This window comes from Ranitomeya variabilis, chromosome 5 (genome assembly GCF_051348905.1).
Source record: "Ranitomeya variabilis isolate aRanVar5 chromosome 5, aRanVar5.hap1, whole genome shotgun sequence".
Taxonomy (NCBI): Eukaryota; Metazoa; Chordata; class Amphibia; order Anura; family Dendrobatidae; genus Ranitomeya; species Ranitomeya variabilis.
The window spans coordinates 576,346,109-576,365,867 of record NC_135236.1 but is presented as its reverse complement, the minus strand read 5'-3'; the positions used below and the strand labels follow the sequence as shown (position 1 = coordinate 576,365,867).

The following is a 19,759-nucleotide window of genomic DNA, read 5'->3' as shown; positions in this document are numbered from 1 at the left end:
ACGTCACGGCTTGTGATTGGTCGCGTGCCGCCCATGTGGCCGCGACGCGACCAATCACAGCAAGCCGTGACGTAATTTTCAGGTCCTTCTAAGCATTCAGTATTTTAAAATTACGTTCCGGCTTTGTGATTGGTCGCGTCGCGGTCACATGGGCGACGCGACCAATCACAAGCCGTGATGTCACGGGAGGCAGGAGACGCGCGCATTTTTAAAATTACGTCACGGCTTGTGATTGGTTGCGTGCCGCCCATGTGACCGCGACGCGACCAATCACAGCAAGCCGTGACGTAATTTCAGGTCCTGATGCCTATTTCTGCATTCAGGACCTGAAATTACGTCACGGGGCCTCCGGAGAGGTGAGTATATCAATATTTTTTATTTTAATTCTTTATTTTACACAGTAATATGGATCCCAGGGCCTGAAGGAGAGTTTCCTCTCCTTCAGACCCTGGGAACCATCAGGATACCTTCCGATACTTGGTGTCCCATTGACTTGTATTGGTATCGGGTATCGGTATCGGCGATATCCGATACTTTTCGGGTATCGGCCGATACTATCCGATACCGATACTTTCAAGTATCGGACAGTATCGCTCAACACTAATTGTAAGGTGACATTAAGCCAGATTAATAATGGAGAGGCGTCAGTTATGACACCTATCCATTATTAATCCAATTGTATGAAATGGTTAAAAAAACCACACACAATATTGCAAAGTATTTTAATGAAATAAACACACAGGTTGTTGTAATATTTTATTGCTCTCTCAATCCACCTGAAGACCAACATTCTGTAAAAAATTAAAAATAATAAACCAACAATATACATACCTTCCGTAGATCTGTAACGTCCCACGATGTAAATCCATCTGAAGGGGTTAAAATATTTTACAGGAAGGTAATGTAGGTCAATGACCTTCAGAAAAAGTTCCCAGGCTCGAGGTCATATGAGGACATCTAGCAGAGGGCACATCACCGTGACTGAAGGTAACTACAGGTCATTGACCTACATTACCTTCATTCCCCGGGGTTTACAGGCAGGAGCACAGCTGCATTATAGCAGAGCTCCTGCCTGTAAAATATTTTAACCCCTTCAGATGGATTTACATTGTGGGACATTACAGATCTACGGAAGGTATGCATATTGTTGGTTTATTATTTTTAATTTGTTACAGAACGAGGGTATTCAGGTGGATTGAGAGAGCAATAAAATATTACAACAATATGTGTGTTTTTTTCATTAAAATACTTTGCAATATTGCGTGTGTGTTGTTTTTTAACCATTTCATACAATTGGATTAATAATGGATATGTGTCATAATTGACGCCTCTCCATTATTAATCTGGCTTATTGTCACCTTACAATAGCAAGGTGACATTAACCCTTCATTACCCCATATCCCACCGCTACACGGGAATGGGAAGAGAGTGGCCAAGTGCCAGAATAGGCGCATCTTACAGATGTGCCTTTTCTGGGGTGGCTGGGGACAGATGTTTTTAGCCAGGGGGGGGGGCAATAACCGTAGACCCTCTCCAGGCTATTAATATCTGCCCTCAGTCACTGGCTTTACCACTCTGGCGGAGAAAATTGCGCGGGAGCCCACGCCAATTTTTTCCGCAATTTATCCCTTAAAATTAATAGCTACAGCGCCGAAATTTTGCACATACACACTACTAACATTAGTAGTGTGGAATATGCAAAAAAAAGGGGATATGACATGGTTTACTGTATGTAAACCATGTCTCATATCATGTCGGGTTTAGGCAGGAGAAATGAAAAGCCGGCAATCGGCTTTTCTGCTATATCGCGCTGAAGTAAATATAAATATATATATATATATATATATATATATATATGTGTGTCTCAATTATATATATATATATATATATATATATATATATATATATATATATGTAAAACGAAACTCGACTTTGCCAAAAGTCGGCGACTTTTGAAATTGGCCGATCTGTTTCGCTCAACCCTAATTTTGATGATTGGCAGTGTCACACACTTCTCAGCATGCGTTTCAAAAACGCAAATGCAGGAAAAAACGCATGTAAACGCGGCACAACGCCGCATTTTTCTACTGCATGCAAAAACGCATGCGTCTAAAAAACGCAGCGTTTGCACGCGTTTACATGCGTTTTTTCACCACCTGCGTTTGCGTTAAAAACGCTGCGTTTTTAAACGCAAATGTGAAACTAGCCTAAGCTCATTATTTTACAGACGGAGTAAGTGAGATGTTGCCACACACAATTCCTTTGGGGCAGACCTTCCCAAGTCATTTTTCTGTTCATTTTTATATCACAGTTAATATGTAAAAAAACAATGGCATTAAACTAGAAAAGAAATTAAATATCCATGTTCCTGCCATCTGTCTTTCTTAAGGTTTCCTCATTTTTTTCATTATACTGAGCACTTGTGGAAAACAGATAAATGTAAGAAGCACTAAATTCCAATACCAAATGTGGAGACAGAAGAGGCCTCTGTGTAAGAACAATGTATGGACTTTGCGCAGTTAAATAGCTCATCATAATGCACAATTCCACCGGTTTTGAAGATGGACGTGAACCCTCTTACCTCTAGGGCCCCAGTGCAGCTGCACAGATTGCACCTATGGTATGTCCAGTTATGTAAGACAGTCTTTCTTCATTGCTAACTGAATGCAGAGCATGCCTATTACATAGAGTGTATACAGCCAACAGAGACACTAACATGAAAAAAAACTGGGTTGACAAAAATGGGAACAAAAAAACCTGATGGAGCTGTTTTCTCTGCCAAATATCTAGACAATGTATATGTAAAGAACATGGGTAGGCTCCCATCAATAAAATGATACTGAAGAAATATGCAGATTCCCCTGCATTTTCCAAATCTCTGATGGGAAACGTGTTTCAACTCAATTCAGAATACAAAGCAGAAGCCCATCACAATGTTATTGAACAAGAACAGATGAGATGGCTGCATACATGGCACCTTGATAGAAAGAAGTCAGGATGTGACCAGTCAGGCTGCAGTCAGCAAATCAGGCCTAGAAATGCACATATATTAAAAAGTTGAACTTGAAGGACCTAAGTCTTTTTTCAAACTATGTAACTATGTAAAAGGGTTTAAAGGGGATCTGTCAGCAGAATATTACATACTCAAACTATTTATACAGTTGTGCTCAAAAGTTTTTCAGAGAATATGAATGATAACACCAAAACTTTTTCTCCACTCATGGTTAGTGGTTGGGTGAAGCCATTTATTGTCAAACTACTCTGTGTTTTCTTTTTAAATCATAATGACAATCCAAAACATCCAAATGATCCTGATCAAAAGTTCACATACCCCATTTCTTAATACCGTGTCTTGCCCCCTCTCTAACATCAATGACAGCTTGAAGTCTTTTATGGTAGTTGTGAATGAGGTTCTTTATTTTCTCAGATGGTAAAGTTGCCCACTTTTCTTGGCAGGAAGCCTCCAGTTCCTGTAAATTCCTGGGATTTCTAGCATGAATTGTGTGCTTGAGATCTCCCCAGAGTGGCTCAATAATATTGAGGTCTCAAGAATGAGATGGCCACTCTAGAACCTTCACTTTGTTATGCTGTAGCCAATGACAGATCGACTTGGCCTTGTGTTTTGGATCGTTGTCATGTTGGAACGTCCAAGTACGTCTCATGCGCAGCTTCTGAGCTGATGAGAGCAAATTTGCCTTCAGTATTTGCTGGTAACATGCTGCATTCATCTTTTCTTCAACTTTGACTACGATTCCTGTGCCTTTGTAGCTCACACATTCCCCAAAAATCAGCTATCCACCTCCGTGCTTTACAGTAGGAATGGTGTTCCTTTCATCATAGGCCTTGTTGACATCTCTCCAAATGTAACATTTATGGTTGTGGCCAAAAAGTTCAATTTTGGTCTCATCACTCCAAATTACCTTGTTCCAAAAGTTTTGAGGCTTGTCTCTGTGTTGTTTTGCATATTGTAGGAGAGATACTTTGTGGCATTTGCGCAGTAATGGCTTTCTTCTGGCGACTCAACCATGCATCCCATTTTTCTTCAAGTGCCTCCTTGTAGTGCATCTTGAAACAGCCACACCACTATTTTTCAGAGTCCTGTATTTCAGCTGATATTATTTGTGGATTTTTCTTTGCATCCCGAACTATTATCCTGGCAGTTGTGAGCGACATTTTTGTTGGTCTACCTGACAGTGGTTTTGTTTCTAGGAGCCCCTGATTTTTCATTTGTTAATCACAGTTTGAATGTTACTGACTGGCATTATCAATTCCTTGGACATCTTTTTGTATCCCTTTCCTGTTTTATACAGTTCAACTACCTTTTCCCGTAAATCCATTGACAATTCTTTTGTTTTCCCCATGACTCACAATCCACAAACGTCAGTGGCTGGATGAAAGATGCAAGATTCTGTCTAGATCTCAGGAACTCTCTCAGCTTTTATGCACACACACTGATTACAAGCAATCAGGTCACAGGTGAGGATGTTACCATTACACTATGTTCCAAATTATTATGCAAATTACATTTTTATCAGATTTTCCTAAATGGTCGGTGCAAATGACAGTCAGTCTAATAAGTCATCACCCGTTAGATTATACATCAAATTTTATTGAAGAAACCTCCCAATGATAACAGTATAATCTCCAAAATGAATACAAACTCAAAATGCACTGTTCCAAATTATCATGCACAGTAGAATTTCTAAACATTTGATATGTTTTAAAGAACTGAAAATGCTCATTTGTGGAATTTGCAGCATTAGGAGGTCACATTCACTGAGCAAAAAAGCTATTTAACGCCAAAACATCCTAACAGGCCAAGTTACATGGTAGCATAGGACCCCTTCTTTGATGTCACCTTCACAATTCTTGCATCCATTGAACTTGTGAGTTTTTGGAGAGTTTCCGCTTGTATTTCTTTACATGAAGTCAGAATAGTCTCCAAGAGCTGCTGTTTTGATGTCAACTGCCTCCCACCCTCATAGATCTTTTGCTTGATGATCCTCTAAAGGTTCTCTACAGGGTTGAGGTTGGGGGAAGATGGTGGCCACACCATGAGTTTATCTCCTTTTATGCCCATAGCAGCCAATGACTCAGAGGTATTCTTTGCAGCATGAGATGGTGCATTGTCAGCATGAAGATGATTTTGCTCCTGAAGGCACGTTTCTGCTTTTTAGACCATAGAAGAAAGTTGTCAGTCAGAAACTTTATATACTTTGCAGAGGTCATTTTCACACCTTCAGGAACCTTAAAGGGCCTTACCTGCTGTTTCCCATGATTCCGGCCCAAAACATAACTCATTCACCTCCTTGCTGACGTTGCAGCCTTGTTGGGACATGGTGGCCATCCACCAACCATCCACTACTCCATCCATCTGGACCATCCAGGGTTGCTCAACACTTATCAGTAAACAAGACTGTTTGGAAATTAGTCTTCATGTATGTGTGGGCCCAATACAACCATTTCTGCTTGTGAACACTGTTTAAGGGTGGCCGAATAGTAAGTTTATGCACCACAGCAAGCCTTTGAAGGAGCCTACACCTTGAGGTTCAAGGGACTCCAGAGGCACCAGCAGCTTCAAATACCTGTTTGCTGCTTTATAATGGCTTTTTAGCAGCTGCTCTCTTAATCCGATGAACTTGCCTGGCCGAAATCTTCCTCATTATGCCTTTATCAGCACAAACACATTTGTGCTCAGATACAGCCACAAATCTCTTAACTGTACGATGATCACGCTTATGTTTTTGGAAAATTTCTAATGTTCTCATGCCTTCACCAAGGCATTGCACTATTTGATGCTTTTCAGCAGCAGAGAGATCCTTTTTCTTTCCCATGTTACTTGAAAACTGTGACCTGCTTAATAATGTGGAACATCATTTTTAAGTAGTTTTCCTTTAATTAGAATCACCTGGAAAACCAATTATCACATGTGTTTAAGATTGATTTCAGTGATCCATTGAGCCCTGAGACACAATACCATCCACGAGTTTATTTGAAAAACAAAACAATTAAATCCTTATGACACTTAAATCCAATTTGCATAATAATTTGGAACACAATGTAGTAGTCATTCAATCCCATTTGTGTTAACTTCTGTGCATGTTATCAGGCCAAAATCACCAGGGGTATGTAAACTTTTGATCAGGGTCCTTTGGATGTTTTGGGTTGGCATTATGATTTAAAAAGAGAAAATACAGTAGTTTGACAATAAATGGCTTCACCCAACTGTTAACCATGAGTGGAGAAAACATTTTGCTGTTATCATTCATATTCTCTGAAAAAAGGCCAAGAAAGCAAAAATTCTGCCAGGGCATGTAAACTTTTGAGCACAAATGTAAATGCATATTGCTCTTTCAAAGACAAGTCCATCAATACCTTTACATGGCCAGTCCATTGTCAGTTAGTCAGAAATCAGTGTGAATTAATATGCAAATGTAATAAAGAGAGGCAAGGCGCACAACTGTAAACCAAATAACAGGGAGGTGCCAAGAGGCCGGTAGTAAAAACTACATGTGTACGGAAGAAAAACAGACACTGCCGTAAAGCCTGCACACTACACCAATTTATAACAATATATGAAATTTTTATTGGGTACACCAAAACAGCAAAAAACACATAAAACATAAGTAAAAACAGAACAATCGCACCCCACTCATAGGAACCCCTTAAGGCACTATATCTATATACTATATGATTAATAAAATGATGACGATAAATACCACAAATATATCAATGCAAATATACAGTATTCCTCACAAACATATGGAGCAATACAAATGTGCCTAAAACGACAAATGGGAGGGACCTCCTATAGAGAACATGAAATGTACATGAACCTATGCCACCGCTAATTTTGTGGCTAATATAAATCCTGCTCGAACCAGTGTGCAACCATAGCAAAATAAATTAGAAATGGCCACGGTCTCAAATAGAGCCATAGGCAGACCAACATGGCCCATAAGAGACAGGTAATGGGATGGCTGTGAATCACAGATCCATCATATGTGCAAGTAAGATAGCACCGAACTAAATATATAAGCCATGTTGGAAATCACAAACGGACCAGGATAAAGGAGGATACCAACCAGAGGGGGCCTAGATGAAAAATTGGAGCGGGTTTCTACTTTATTTTGTTATTAATATGCAAATGTGGCTGAAGCCTCTGTTACTCCCACTTTATTCCCCCGCCGTCTCATCCTGCTTGACGCCTCTAAGCTGTGCAACTGCAGGCAAAGGAGTCAAGCAGAATGAAGCGATGCTAGGCAGGAAATAGAGCTGGAGTGACAGAGTCATTACATCTACAGCCTCAATGCATATCAGTGGAAATGCTGATAATTGAAGTAATAGAGAAATTGGCAAGCCATATAAAGGTATTGCTGGACTTGTCTTTTAAAACCTACATGCACATATAAATAGCCTGGGGGGATGAAATCCTGCTGACAGATTCTCTTTAAACCTTCCTAATACAGGTGCCTTTTCCAGGCCACATCCCAGTTTTTTATATTAATGTAAATAGCTTGGGCGATGAAATTCTGCTGACAGATTCTGTTTAACTTATGTTCGGAAATACTTGTGATATTGTCCTGCTCTCTACACAAGGGTCTAACAAGGCCTAATGTCCTCTATGGTGCTTTCCGTGGCCTACTTATATTGGATAGATTGTTTTCTTTGGCAGCGGTCTATAGATATATTTAATAAAAGTAGATTATACTGCAAAATGCATGTTAGATGCTGCATGTTAAGAATGTTCCTGGAAAAGGCATTCAATGAAAATGCAAAGCAGATTGAGAAACCTAAGCCTTATTTTTCTGTATTTGTATACATATTCAGAATATGAATCATATTTCTGTTCTGCGAGACATTTTTTTGTCAAAATGAGTGATGATACAGTGGAGAGAATAGCAGAGATACATCGCATGTACACCAAATGCACAGTGCATGATGAGGATTATCTCAGTACATTTCTGGAAACATATCACTTAGAGCGCGACATAAAATTCTTACCACTGCTGGAAGGCTGCTGTGAGCCCGAGCATGCTCTGAGCAGGTATGAGTTAGGTGAAAACTCCTCATCAGGGTTAGTGTCCATGATCTGATGAGAAGTGTTACTGTCTAGCAGTGGCATCTGGCAGCCTACAGGTGGAGGATTATGGGAGCTGGGCAGTTGTGCAGATGGTAGTAGGCTAGACGAAGATGTAGATGGGATGGGACGACCTGGGAAAGAGCAACAGGGATCAAAGGTCAACAATGAATGTAATGAACATGTACATAGAAACATTTATGTATATGTAACATTTCTAGAACTAGAAATGGAATCCACAAAAGAAACAAGGAATTATTATCATTTCTGAGGTACATTGCTCATATTGCAGTCTGTGTAGAACATGACCTTTTACATTGTAACCAGCTGTTTTAAATGTGGTGTCATTATTAGCATGACCTTTTTGTCTCTAGATGACATTCTTTACATTCAAAATTCCTATTTTATTCTATTTAATAACTTAGTCAGACAGAATTTTCTTAGTAGGAAAAAGAAATAAAGAAGCCCACCTTGTTTGGGATACACTGGAAAGTTGACAAATGGGTGACAAAACCCATGCTGAAGTTCATTCTACAGTAGAACTGATGAAGGGAAAATATTTTCCAACACGTCCATCTATAAAATTCATCTTTTACTAGAAATTGATCTAAAAAGAGGAAGATCCATCATGAGGCTAAAATCATACGCGTTGCTGGTGTACAATACCCACTTAGTCATAGGAATCATAGAAACTGGTAATATTTTACCCTCATGTTGGATCCTCCTGTTTTTAAATGAATTTCCTATTAAAAAAAAGGTTAATTGTATCAATGAAAGTGCCAGAAAATCCCTTTTCTTTGTTGGTTTCTTAGTATTTTCTCTACTTATTCACAGTACTTAAAAATAATGCAAAAGCTTATCAAACATACTGTATTTATAAAGCTGATGGTCTAAAATGAATTGACCTCTAAAATTAAAGATCCGAGTCTTCTAATGCCTTGTGCACATGAGGAAATGTATGTTACATCAGAGCCTTTTGATTTACACTGAAGGAGTGAAGGAAACATGGTGGGGTAACATATAAGTGCTTGAAGGCTGGGACAAAGGAACTTTCCGATAAAGATACTGTATGTGATAATATTGAAATGACTAAAGTAATATTAAAAATGGTATATGAGATTTGCTAAAAATAAAGATGAGTTCTACTTCTTAGCTCTCTAAATATTTCTGTATTTGGAGGAAAAAATAATAATTTTTTGAGCAACTCTGAGTCATCCCTCTGGTGGTTTTCCAAAAAATGTATATATGAATTAACTATTGTAAACTAGCATTTTTTTAATTGTCTGTTTACTAAAGCACTATTATAGATTTGTATCTAATGCTAAATTTTAATTGGGGGGAAATATCTGTTTTTCATCGTTCCACAGTTGAACTAATGAAAATGAAGTTTAAAGGCAAAATGTCTGGTAATTCATAATCAGGACTTCTTTGAACCCCTTCACAACTTCCACTGTAGCTGTGGGAGGTGCTGCGGGAGGTGCGTTTTCGCAAACCGCTTTGCAAGTACACCATAATGATTGCGCAAACTCACTCCGGCGCAATCAAAAGTGGGTGTCAGTGTTATTTGAGAGCTGACACCCTGCAGCAACACCAATGATCGGTGCCAGGGCCTGTCGGGAGCGTTTAACCCCTTATTAGTGTCAGCAACATCGATCGGCATAGCAGTGGGGGGGGAGTCCGTTTATACTCTCATTGCCACAAAGCGATTGCAAATGTGTTGTGCTAATGGTCTCTATGGTGACCCCAGACCCAAAGGGGATTAAGGGGTCATACAGATATAGTGGCCTGTAAGCTTGTGTTCAGAGCAGGTGCTAACATGCCTCTTTTTTGTGTGTGATTGCCTGATTTAATGCCCTGCAATGCAAAAGCATTGTTGAGTATTAGATCAGCAATCAGGCAGAGAAAGTTGATGACTTTTCCTGGGACAAGGTAACGAAGTAAACAGAAGTTTTCAAAATGGTAATCTTTTTTTAAAAAAAATCTCAAAATAAAAAACAAAAAATGAAAAATATTAATCAAATAAATACATATATTTTTGTTAAAACAAAAAATTAACAAATAAAATATACATATTTGGTAACGCTGTGTCCGGATTGACCTGACCTATAAAACTGTCCCACTAGTTAACCCCTTCAGTGAACACAGTAAAAAAAAAAAAAAGTGGCAAAACCCTATTATTTTTCATCACACCACAGCACAAAGAGTGGAATAAAATGCAATAACAAATTGAATGTAAAGAAAAATTGGCATAGCTGAAAACATCATTTTGTCCTGCAAAAAACATGCCATCACACAGCTCCATCACCAGAAAAGTAAAACAGTTACAGCTCTCAAAATAAAGTGATGCAAAAGCAAATCTTTTTTCTATAAAATAGTTTTTATTGTGTAAAAGTGCCAAAATGCAAAAAACTGACAAAAATGTGGTATTGCTATAATTATACTGACCCGAAAAATAAAGTTGTCTCATCACTTTTATCACATAGTCAACGTCATAAGAAAAACACAATTTCTGAAGTACTGTTTTTTGTTCATTCTGCCAATCAAAAATCTGAATAGAAAGCAATCAAAAAATATTATGTGACTGAAAATGATACAAGTAAAAATGTCCACTCGTCCCACAAAAAACAAGCCCTCACATGTCTCTGTCAACACAAAAATAAAAAAAATATAGCTCTCAAAAGATGGTGATGAGAAAACTTTGCTTTGCAATAAAAATGTGTCTTTCAGTGTGTGATAGCAGCCAAACATAAAAACCCAACATAAAACTGGTATCACTGTATCACATTAACCTGAAGAATAAAGTTGTCTAACCATTTATACTCCACAAGAAACAGCATAAAAATAAATAAAAATGTTTTTTCACCTGCTGTTGATTTTCCCATTCTGCCTCACTAAGATCGCAGTTAGGCTTGGCTTGGCTCAAATTTATTTCTATGCTCTATGCTGAGCGCTTACACAGGAGATTCTGTGTAAATCTCTAAAAAAGAGGATTCAGACAGAACCCCCGACACAAGATTCGATATAATGAGGTAGATGAAAACACTGTGGTCATGGTCTGGCCTACGATCCGGCAGTGTCAATCTTTTAAAGAGTGCAGAATACAGTTTTGTGCACCTCTGAAAAGAAAGACACTGCTGAATAGAGGCCAGTCTAGTCTAGAGTTGCTTTGCTGTACCCCTCCCTTCTGAGCTCCACAGTGTGCCTGAACCACAGTTAGCATCCACATTTGGCATTTTTGTAGCAATGAGACCAGTGTTCAAGAACTTTCTTGTTCGAAACGCATATGGTTCTTTTCATACATCAACCCTAATTTTATATTTGCAGTGTTGTCTGAGAAGTTCCTAATTGATGTTGTACCATTTTAAAACAATTCTTCCAAATAAAGCCAAAATAAAGTTCTTTATCAACAGCCTGGTGTGTGAACTAGATCCATTTTCACACTGTTCAAGTTGTAAAGCGCTGTGCAGTAGCAGGATTCCTGTGCTCCTATCCTGGATTGGAACTACGCCTCAGGGGTGAGCTGATTTTTCATTTATTCACAGCAATGAGAGCCTGCTTAGTTTACTGGGTTCATGTACCCAGAAGAACAAGCTGGGCACAAATGTATGGCCACTACAATGTATGGGCACTACAATGTACTGAGCATTACAATGCCATATTTTCAATATTGACTCAGCAACATTCACTGATTGTTTCTGACAACATCCACATAGTCAAAACCATCACTGCACCTGTAAATACAGCAAATTTCCAGAGGTATGTCATTTCCAAAATGGGGTCACTTGTGGAAGAATTCTGCTTTTCTGGTACTTAGGGGCTCTCTTATGGAGTCTGCAAACTATTTTATGATAATTTGTTCTCCAAGAGTCAAATAACATTCCTTCTGTTCCAAGTGACATCATGTGGCTAAGCAATACTGTACAGCCACATATGGAGTATTGCCACGCATAACAGAAATTGTGTGACAAATTTTGTTGTCATTTTTACTCAATTGTGACCCTTGTGGGGGTTTCTGCTGTTGTGACATGTCAGAGACTCTGCAAATGTGACATTGCATCCGCAATTTGTTCCAGCCAAAATTGTGCTCCAGAACTCAATTGGTGCTCCTTGTCTTCTGAGCCCTGCTATGTGACCAAACAGTAGTTTTCCATCACATATGGCATATCTGTGTACTCAGGACAAATTGCACAACAAATGTTATATTCAATTTTCTCCTGTTACCTTTGTGAAAATGAAAAAAATGTGGTGCAAAAGGATAAATTCCTTGAGGGATGTAGTTTCCAAAATGGGGTCACTTGGGGGATTTCAACTGTTTAGGCAAACGTGACATGCCAATTTTGTGCTCCAAAAGTCAAATTGCACTTCTTCTCTTCTGAGCTTTGCCGAGAGCCCAAACAGTAATTTTCAACCACATATGGGGTAGTGGTGTACTCTGGAGAAATTGCACTATAAATTGTACAGTTCATTTTCTCCTGTTATCCTTGAAAAAGTGTAAAGATTTTAAAAAGTGTAAAGTGCTAAAAGAACATTTTTGACGAGAAAAATTAAAATGTTAATTTTTCCTATGACATTGCTTTAATTCCTGTGTAGCATCTAAAAAGTTAATAAACTTCTTTAATGTGATTTTGAGCATTTTGAGGGGTGCCGTTTTTAAATGGTGTAATTTTGGGGTATTTTCTGTCACGTAGGCCCTTTAAAGTCACTTCAAACTTGATGTGGACCCTAAAGAAAGAGGTTTAGAAAATTTTGTTGGAAAAATGAGAAATTGTTGATAAACTTTTAACTCTTCTATCTTCCAAAAAAAAGTTTAGAAAATTATGCTGATATAAGTAGACATATGGGAAATGTTGTTTATGAATTATTTTGTACAGTAACTGGTTTAAGGATCTGAAAATTGAAAGTTTGAAAATTGCAAAATTTTCAACATTTTCTGCAAAATTCCAATATTTTCACAAATAAACAGAATAAAATTTGAAATAAAGTTACCACAAGCAAAAAGTCAAATGTGTCATGAAAAAACAGACTCAAAATCACTAGTAGTCATTGACGCATTCAGCGTTATTACCACTTAGGCCGGGGTCACACATGCGAGTTTTACGGACGTAAGAGCGCAGAAACTACGTCCGTAAAACTCGCATAACATACGGCACAATTATTCTCAATGGGGCTGCTCCTATCTGCCGTATATTACTGATCCGTAATATACGGCTTTCTACGGCCGTACAAAATCGCAGCATGCTGCGTTTGTCAGCGTATTGCGCAAAAAAATCGCCAATGAAAGTCTATGGGGGCGAGAAAAATATGGATTCCACACGGACCAGCAGTGTGACTTACGAGAAATACGCAGTGGTGTTAGTGAAAAGTCGGTAATTCAATTGCCGGCTTTTCATTTCTCCTGCACAAACCCGACAGGATATGAGACATGGTTTTCATACAGTAAACCATCTCATATCCCCATTTTTTTGCATATTCCACACTACTAATGTTAGTAGTGTGTATGTGCAAAATTTCAGCGCTGTAGCTGCTAAAATAAAGGGTTAAATGGCGGTAAAAATTGGCGTGGGCTCCCGCGCAATTTTCTCCGCCAGAATGGTAAAGCCAGTGACTGAGGGCAGATATTAATAGCCAGGAGAGGGTCCATGGTTATTGGCCCTCCCGTGGCTAAAAACATCTGCCCCCAGCCACCCCAGAAAAGGCACATCTGGAAGATGTGCCTATTCTGGCACTTGGCCACTCTCTTCCCACTCCCTGTAGCGGTGGGATATGGGGTAATGAAGGGTTAATGCCACCTTGCTATTGTAAGGTGACACTAAGCCAGATTAATAATGGAGAAGCGTCAATTATGACACCTATCCATTATTAATCCAATTGTATGAAAGGGTTAAAAAACACACACACACATGATTTAAAAGTATTTTAATGCAATAAACACAGTGGTTGTTTTAATAATTTATTGCTCTCTCAATCCATCAGCAACACCCTCGCTTGGAAAAATAATAAACGCACAAGATACATACCTTCTGATGTCCTATCACATCCAACGAGGAAATCCATCTGAAGGGGTTAACTAATTTTACAGGCACGAGCTGCGATAAACCACTCGCTTGTGCCTGTAATCCCCGGGTGCTGAAAGGAAAGCTGGATCTGTACTTACATTGAGTCGCGGTGATGCGCCCCTGCTGGATGTTCTCATGAACTGCAGCCTGGGAACTTTTTCCCACGCTCCAGGTCATATGAGGACATCCACCAGGGGGCGCATCACCACGACTGAAGGAAATGTAGGTCAATGACCTACATTTCATTCATTCACCGGGGATTACAGGCACGGAGCACAGCTGCATTAGCAGGGCTCCTGCCTGTAAAATATTTTAACCTCTTCAGATGGATTACCTCGTGGGACGTGACGGTTCAGCTGAGGGTATGTATCTTGTGCGTTTATTATTTTTCCAAGCGAGGGTGTTGCTGATGGATTGAGAGAGCAATAAATTATTAAAACAACCGCTGTGTTTATTGCATTAAAATACTTTTAAATCATGTGTGTGTTTTTTAACCCTTTCATACAATTGGATTAATAATGGATAGGTGTCATAATTGACGCCTCTCCATTATTAATCTGGCTTAGTATCACCTTACAATAGCAAGGTGGCATTAACCCTTCATTACCCCATATCCCACCGCTACACGGAGTGGGAAGAGAGTGGCCAAGTGCCAGAATATGAAAAAATAAGAAAAAATCAATGCAGCACAGCCCCCCTGGCGTGGACACAATATCACGTGGAGTCTGTATGGATATACCAGATCATGCAGCAAAGAGCGGAGGTGCTAGCGTGAAGCGTTAAGATCCATAGTATTAGCAATCAAAAGAAGGAACGCCAAAGCACTCACCGGTCTTGCAGTTCAGAAAGTCTTTATTATTTCATGTACAAAAATGGAAATTCTTCACGGCACACGGGAGGACAAAGTGCAGGGTGCGGCGGACGAGACAACGGCCGTTTCGCGCTTAGAACAGCGCTTCAACGGGTCTAAGTCAGAAGGGAAATGACGCCAGTATACAAAGGTGAGTGTCATCAATCCCCACCTGTGTCAAAATCCCACCTGACCAATAAACTGTGCAAATGCCATTAAAAACAATTAAAATAACATCTTACAGCAACAGGATATATATTTACTTATGACACTAAGAACTACTGTTCACAAAGAGTTTTTTTAAAATGTACGCATAACTCCAACACAAGACATGCAATATTATTTTCAGATATTATAATTTTTCTTCTTCCCATAATGTTTGATAGATGCGAAGCAATCTGTCAGGGAAAGAGGAGAGTAGGAGGGGCTATACAATATCTGGAATTTATTCTGTCAATATAATCCATAATGTAAGGGAAATACTAATCCTAAACAAATGGAAAAAACATAAGGAAAAAACATAGAAAAATTGTTATTATTATCATGGATCAGCAGAGTATTGATACACAACAACGATTTTACAAAAAGATGGACATGTCCACTCTATCATTCATGCCGGCTGTGCCCATAGCTTTAGTACGCATGATCCATTTGGCTTCTGTGCGTAATAAGAGTTTATGGAGATCGCCTCCCTGTGCGGGGAGACAGACTCTTTCTACCCCTGCGAAGGTCAGTACTCCCGGGTTTCCTCCGTGGCTCTCTCTTATGTGTTGAATCAATCTAGGGACACCTTTCCCTGTAGTGATCGATCTCAGATGTTCTCTAAAGCGTATGAACAATTTGCGAATGGTTTTGCCGATATAATATCTCTTGCAGGGACAGAACAAGACGTAGACCACGTAATCTGTCCTGCATGAGATAAATTGTTGTACGGTGTGCGTAATGGGGCCGATATTGAGAGTCTGGCTAGTAATATGTGAACAACAGTGTTTACAATGACCACAACGAAAATTACCTTTAGGGACAGCACGTTCTAGCCAAGTGGTCTGGGTGTTAGTTAACCTATTATGTACCAGTGTGTCCCTTAGGCGGGCACTGCGTCTTGTAGAGACTAAAGGACCTCTCACGGTTTTGTCTGTCAATTCTCTGTCTCTCTCTAGAACGTGCCAATGCCTATGGATTGCAGATCTGATTTCTCGATCTAGTGGGCTATATTGGAAACAGAACATAAAACGCTGTTCAGAGGTAGTAGGAGTCACGCTAGGAGGGTGCGAAGTATCATTTTCTACTCGGTTGGCTGCTGATTCCAATATGTCTTCTGGATACCCCCTCTCTCGGAATCTGGAGAGAAGCTCTTTCGATTGTGTCATATAGCCTTCTTGCGTGTTATTTGTCCGTTTAGTCCTCACTAATTGGCTGTATGGTAGAGACTTTTTGATGTGATGTGGGTGAAAACTATTATAGTGTAAAAAGGAATTTACTGCAGTAGGTTTCCTAAAAACCGACGTTTTTAACCCATTAGTTGACACTTCCACTGAAACGTCCAGAAAGTCAAGACTGAGTCCTCCAAATTTATGGGTAAAAGACAGACCCATGGTATTGTTACTATTCAAATAAGTGACAAAGGATTCAAATTCAGATTCTGTCCCGTCCCAAATTAGAAATAAATCATCGACAAACCTCACAAAAAATTGTATATGTCTCAAGAACCTATTCTTTCCTGAATAGATGTAATCCTCTTCAAAAACCGCCATATAAAGATTGGCAAACGTACATGCGACCGGGGTCCCCATGGCAGTCCCAGTGGTTTGTCTGTACCAATTATCCGCAAAGGTGAAAGCGTTGTGTGTGAGTATAAAGTCTAATCCTTCACACACGAATTCAATATACTCCAAACTTTTGTCAGTGGTGCATAGAATGCGTTTTATAGTGTCTACACCAAGTCTCTGAGGGATATTGGTATACAGACTGACCACATCGATGGATGCCAGGGAGAGCCCCGGCCGCCAATCGAATTCGTGTATCAATTTCAAAAAGGAATTCGTATCCTTAATGTACGATGGAACATCAATCAAAAGGGGGCGTAAAAGCCAATCAATATATTGGGATAGAGGTTCCGTAAGAGATCCAATACCTGCCACAATAGGTCTCCCAGGAGGAGCTGTAAGCGACTTGTGAATTTTTGGCAGGTAATACCAATGAGGTTTGGTAGGGAAATTAGGCAACAATTTTTCTGCTTTTCTTTGTGGAATAACACCACTCTCTACTGCTTTCCTAAGGAACGTGCACAATTCACCTTTGAATCTGAAAGTAGGGTCACTCTGTAATTTGATGTAAGTCGATCTGTCAGATAATTGGCGTTCAGCTTCAGCTACATATATTTCTCTGGGTAACAAAACCGTTTTTCCGCCTTTATCGGCGGGGCGGATAATGACATCAGACCACCCAGCCATCTCTTTTAGGGCCCTAGTCTCGTCTCGGGTTAGATTAGATGGAGCTTGTTTATAAATTAAGGCTTCAACATCTTTCAAGACCAGGGTCTCAAATAGGTCGATCATGTTACCCGGGGAAGTAGGGGGCATATATGAGGAGGGTACCCCACCTAAAAACGGAGTATTCTCATGACGTGAGGAATTAATTTTATCTATGGACGGATTATTCAGGCTAAGTAGACATCTGGCATCCTCATAGAGGTCAGCCAGGACATCTTGTTGTGCATTAGCCATAAAACCCAAGGGTCCTACCTTACAAGGATGTTCTCCTTCCAAGGGTGTTGATGCCGTGTTGTTGACTCTGAAGAATTTATAAAGGTGCATTTTTCTAGTAGCCTTAAATAAATCAATTTGAAAAGAGACAAAATCAAACTTATTAGGTACACAATAGAATAGGTGAATTGTGCACGTTCCTTAGGAAAGCAGTAGAGAGTGGTGTTATTCCACAAAGAAAAGCAGAAAAATTGTTGCCTAATTTCCCTACCAAACCTCATTGGTATTACCTGCCAAAAATTCACAAGTCGCTTACAGCTCCTCCTGGGAGACCTATTGTGGCAGGTATTGGATCTCTTACGGAACCTCTATCCCAATATATTGATTGGCTTTTACGCCCCCTTTTGATTGATGTTCCATCGTACATTAAGGATACGAATTCCTTTTTGAAATTGATACACGAATTCGATTGGCGGCCGGGGCTCTCCCTGGCATCCATCGATGTGGTCAGTCTGTATACCAATATCCCTCAGAGACTTGGTGTAGACACTATAAAACGCATTCTATGCACCACTGACAAAAGTTTGGAGTATATTGAATTCGTGTGTGAAGGATTAGACTTTATACTCACACACAACGCTTTCACCTTTGCGGATAATTGGTACAGACAAACCACTGGGACTGCCATGGGGACCCCGGTCGCATGTACGTTTGCCAATCTTTATATGGCGGTTTTTGAAGAGGATTACATCTATTCAGGAAAGAATAGGTTCTTGAGACATATACAATTTTTTGTGAGGTTTGTCGATGATTTATTTCTAATTTGGGACGGGACAGAATCTGAATTTGAATCCTTTGTCACTTATTTGAATAGTAACAATACCATGGGTCTGTCTTTTACCCATAAATTTGGAGGACTCAGTCTTGACTTTCTGGACGTTTCAGTGGAAGTGTCAACTAATGGGTTAAAAATAGTGTTGAGCATTCCGATGCTGCAAGTATCGGGTATCGGCCGATACTTGCTGTATCGGAATTCCGATACCGGGATTCCGATACTCTTGTGGTATCGGGTATCGGGTATCGGAACAACATTAATGTTAAAATGTGTAAAATAGAGAATTAAAATAAAAAATATCGCTATACTCACCTGTCCGACGCAGCCGGGACCTCAGCGCAGGAACCGGCAGCGTTGTTTGTTTAAAATTCCCGCTTTTACATGGTTACGCGAAGTCCCGGCTTGTGATTGGTCAGGGCGGCCATGTTGCCGGGCCGCGGACCAATCACAGCAAGCCGTGACGAAAATACGTCACGGCTTGCTGTGATTGGTCCGCGTCCCGGCAACATGGCCGCCATTAACCAATCACAAGCCGTGACGTCACGGGAGGCTGGAAACGCGCTCATTTTAAAAAGGGCGCGTGTCCAGCCTCCCGTGACGTCACGGCTTGTGATTGGTTGCGTCGCGGTCAACCAATCACAAGCCGGGAGGCTGGACACGCGCCCATTTCAAAATGAGCGCGTCCAGCCTCCCGGCTTGTGATTGGTTGATCGCGGCGCAACCAATCACAAGCCGTGACGTCACGGGAGGCTGGACACGCGCCCATTTTAAAATGAGCGCGTGTCCAGCCTCCCGTGACGTCCCGGCTTGTGATTGGTCAGGGCGGCCATATTGCCGGGACGCGGACCAATCACAGCAAGCCGTGACGTAATTTCGTCACGGCTTGCTGTGATTGGTCCGCGTCCCGGCAACATGGCCGACCTGACCAATCACAAGCCGGGAATTCACGTAACCAAGTAATAGCGCGATTTTTAAACAAACAACGCTGCCGGTTCCCTCGCTGAAGTCCCGGCTGCGTCGGACAGGTGAGTATAGCGATATTTTTTATTTTAATTCTTTCTTTTACACATTTATATGGTTCCCAGGGCCTGAAGGAGAGTTTCCTCTCCTTCAGACCCTGGGAACCATCAGGGATACCGTCCGATACTTGAGTCCCATTGACTTGTATTGGTATCGGGTATCGGTATCGGATTGGATTCCGATACTGTGACGGTATCGGCCGATACTTTCCGA

General features: G+C 40.3%; 1 protein-coding gene across 7 annotated transcripts in view; it reads right to left on the bottom strand.

Moving 5' to 3' along the window:
• The window catches only part of LOC143776520 (teneurin-2-like), a 3,926,626-nt gene that overhangs the window by 3,181,700 nt on the left and 725,167 nt on the right, over positions 1-19,759 (bottom strand). For 5 of the 7 annotated variants that reach the window (XM_077265978.1, XM_077265979.1, XM_077265980.1 and 2 more), the window contains one exon: positions 8,005-8,214. The exons of the other annotated variants lie outside the window; for them this stretch is intronic. In XM_077265978.1, the coding sequence (XP_077122093.1) occupies positions 8,005-8,214 (210 nt within the window). The remainder of the gene's footprint in view (positions 1-8,004; positions 8,215-19,759) is intronic. 7 annotated transcript variants of the gene reach the window in all.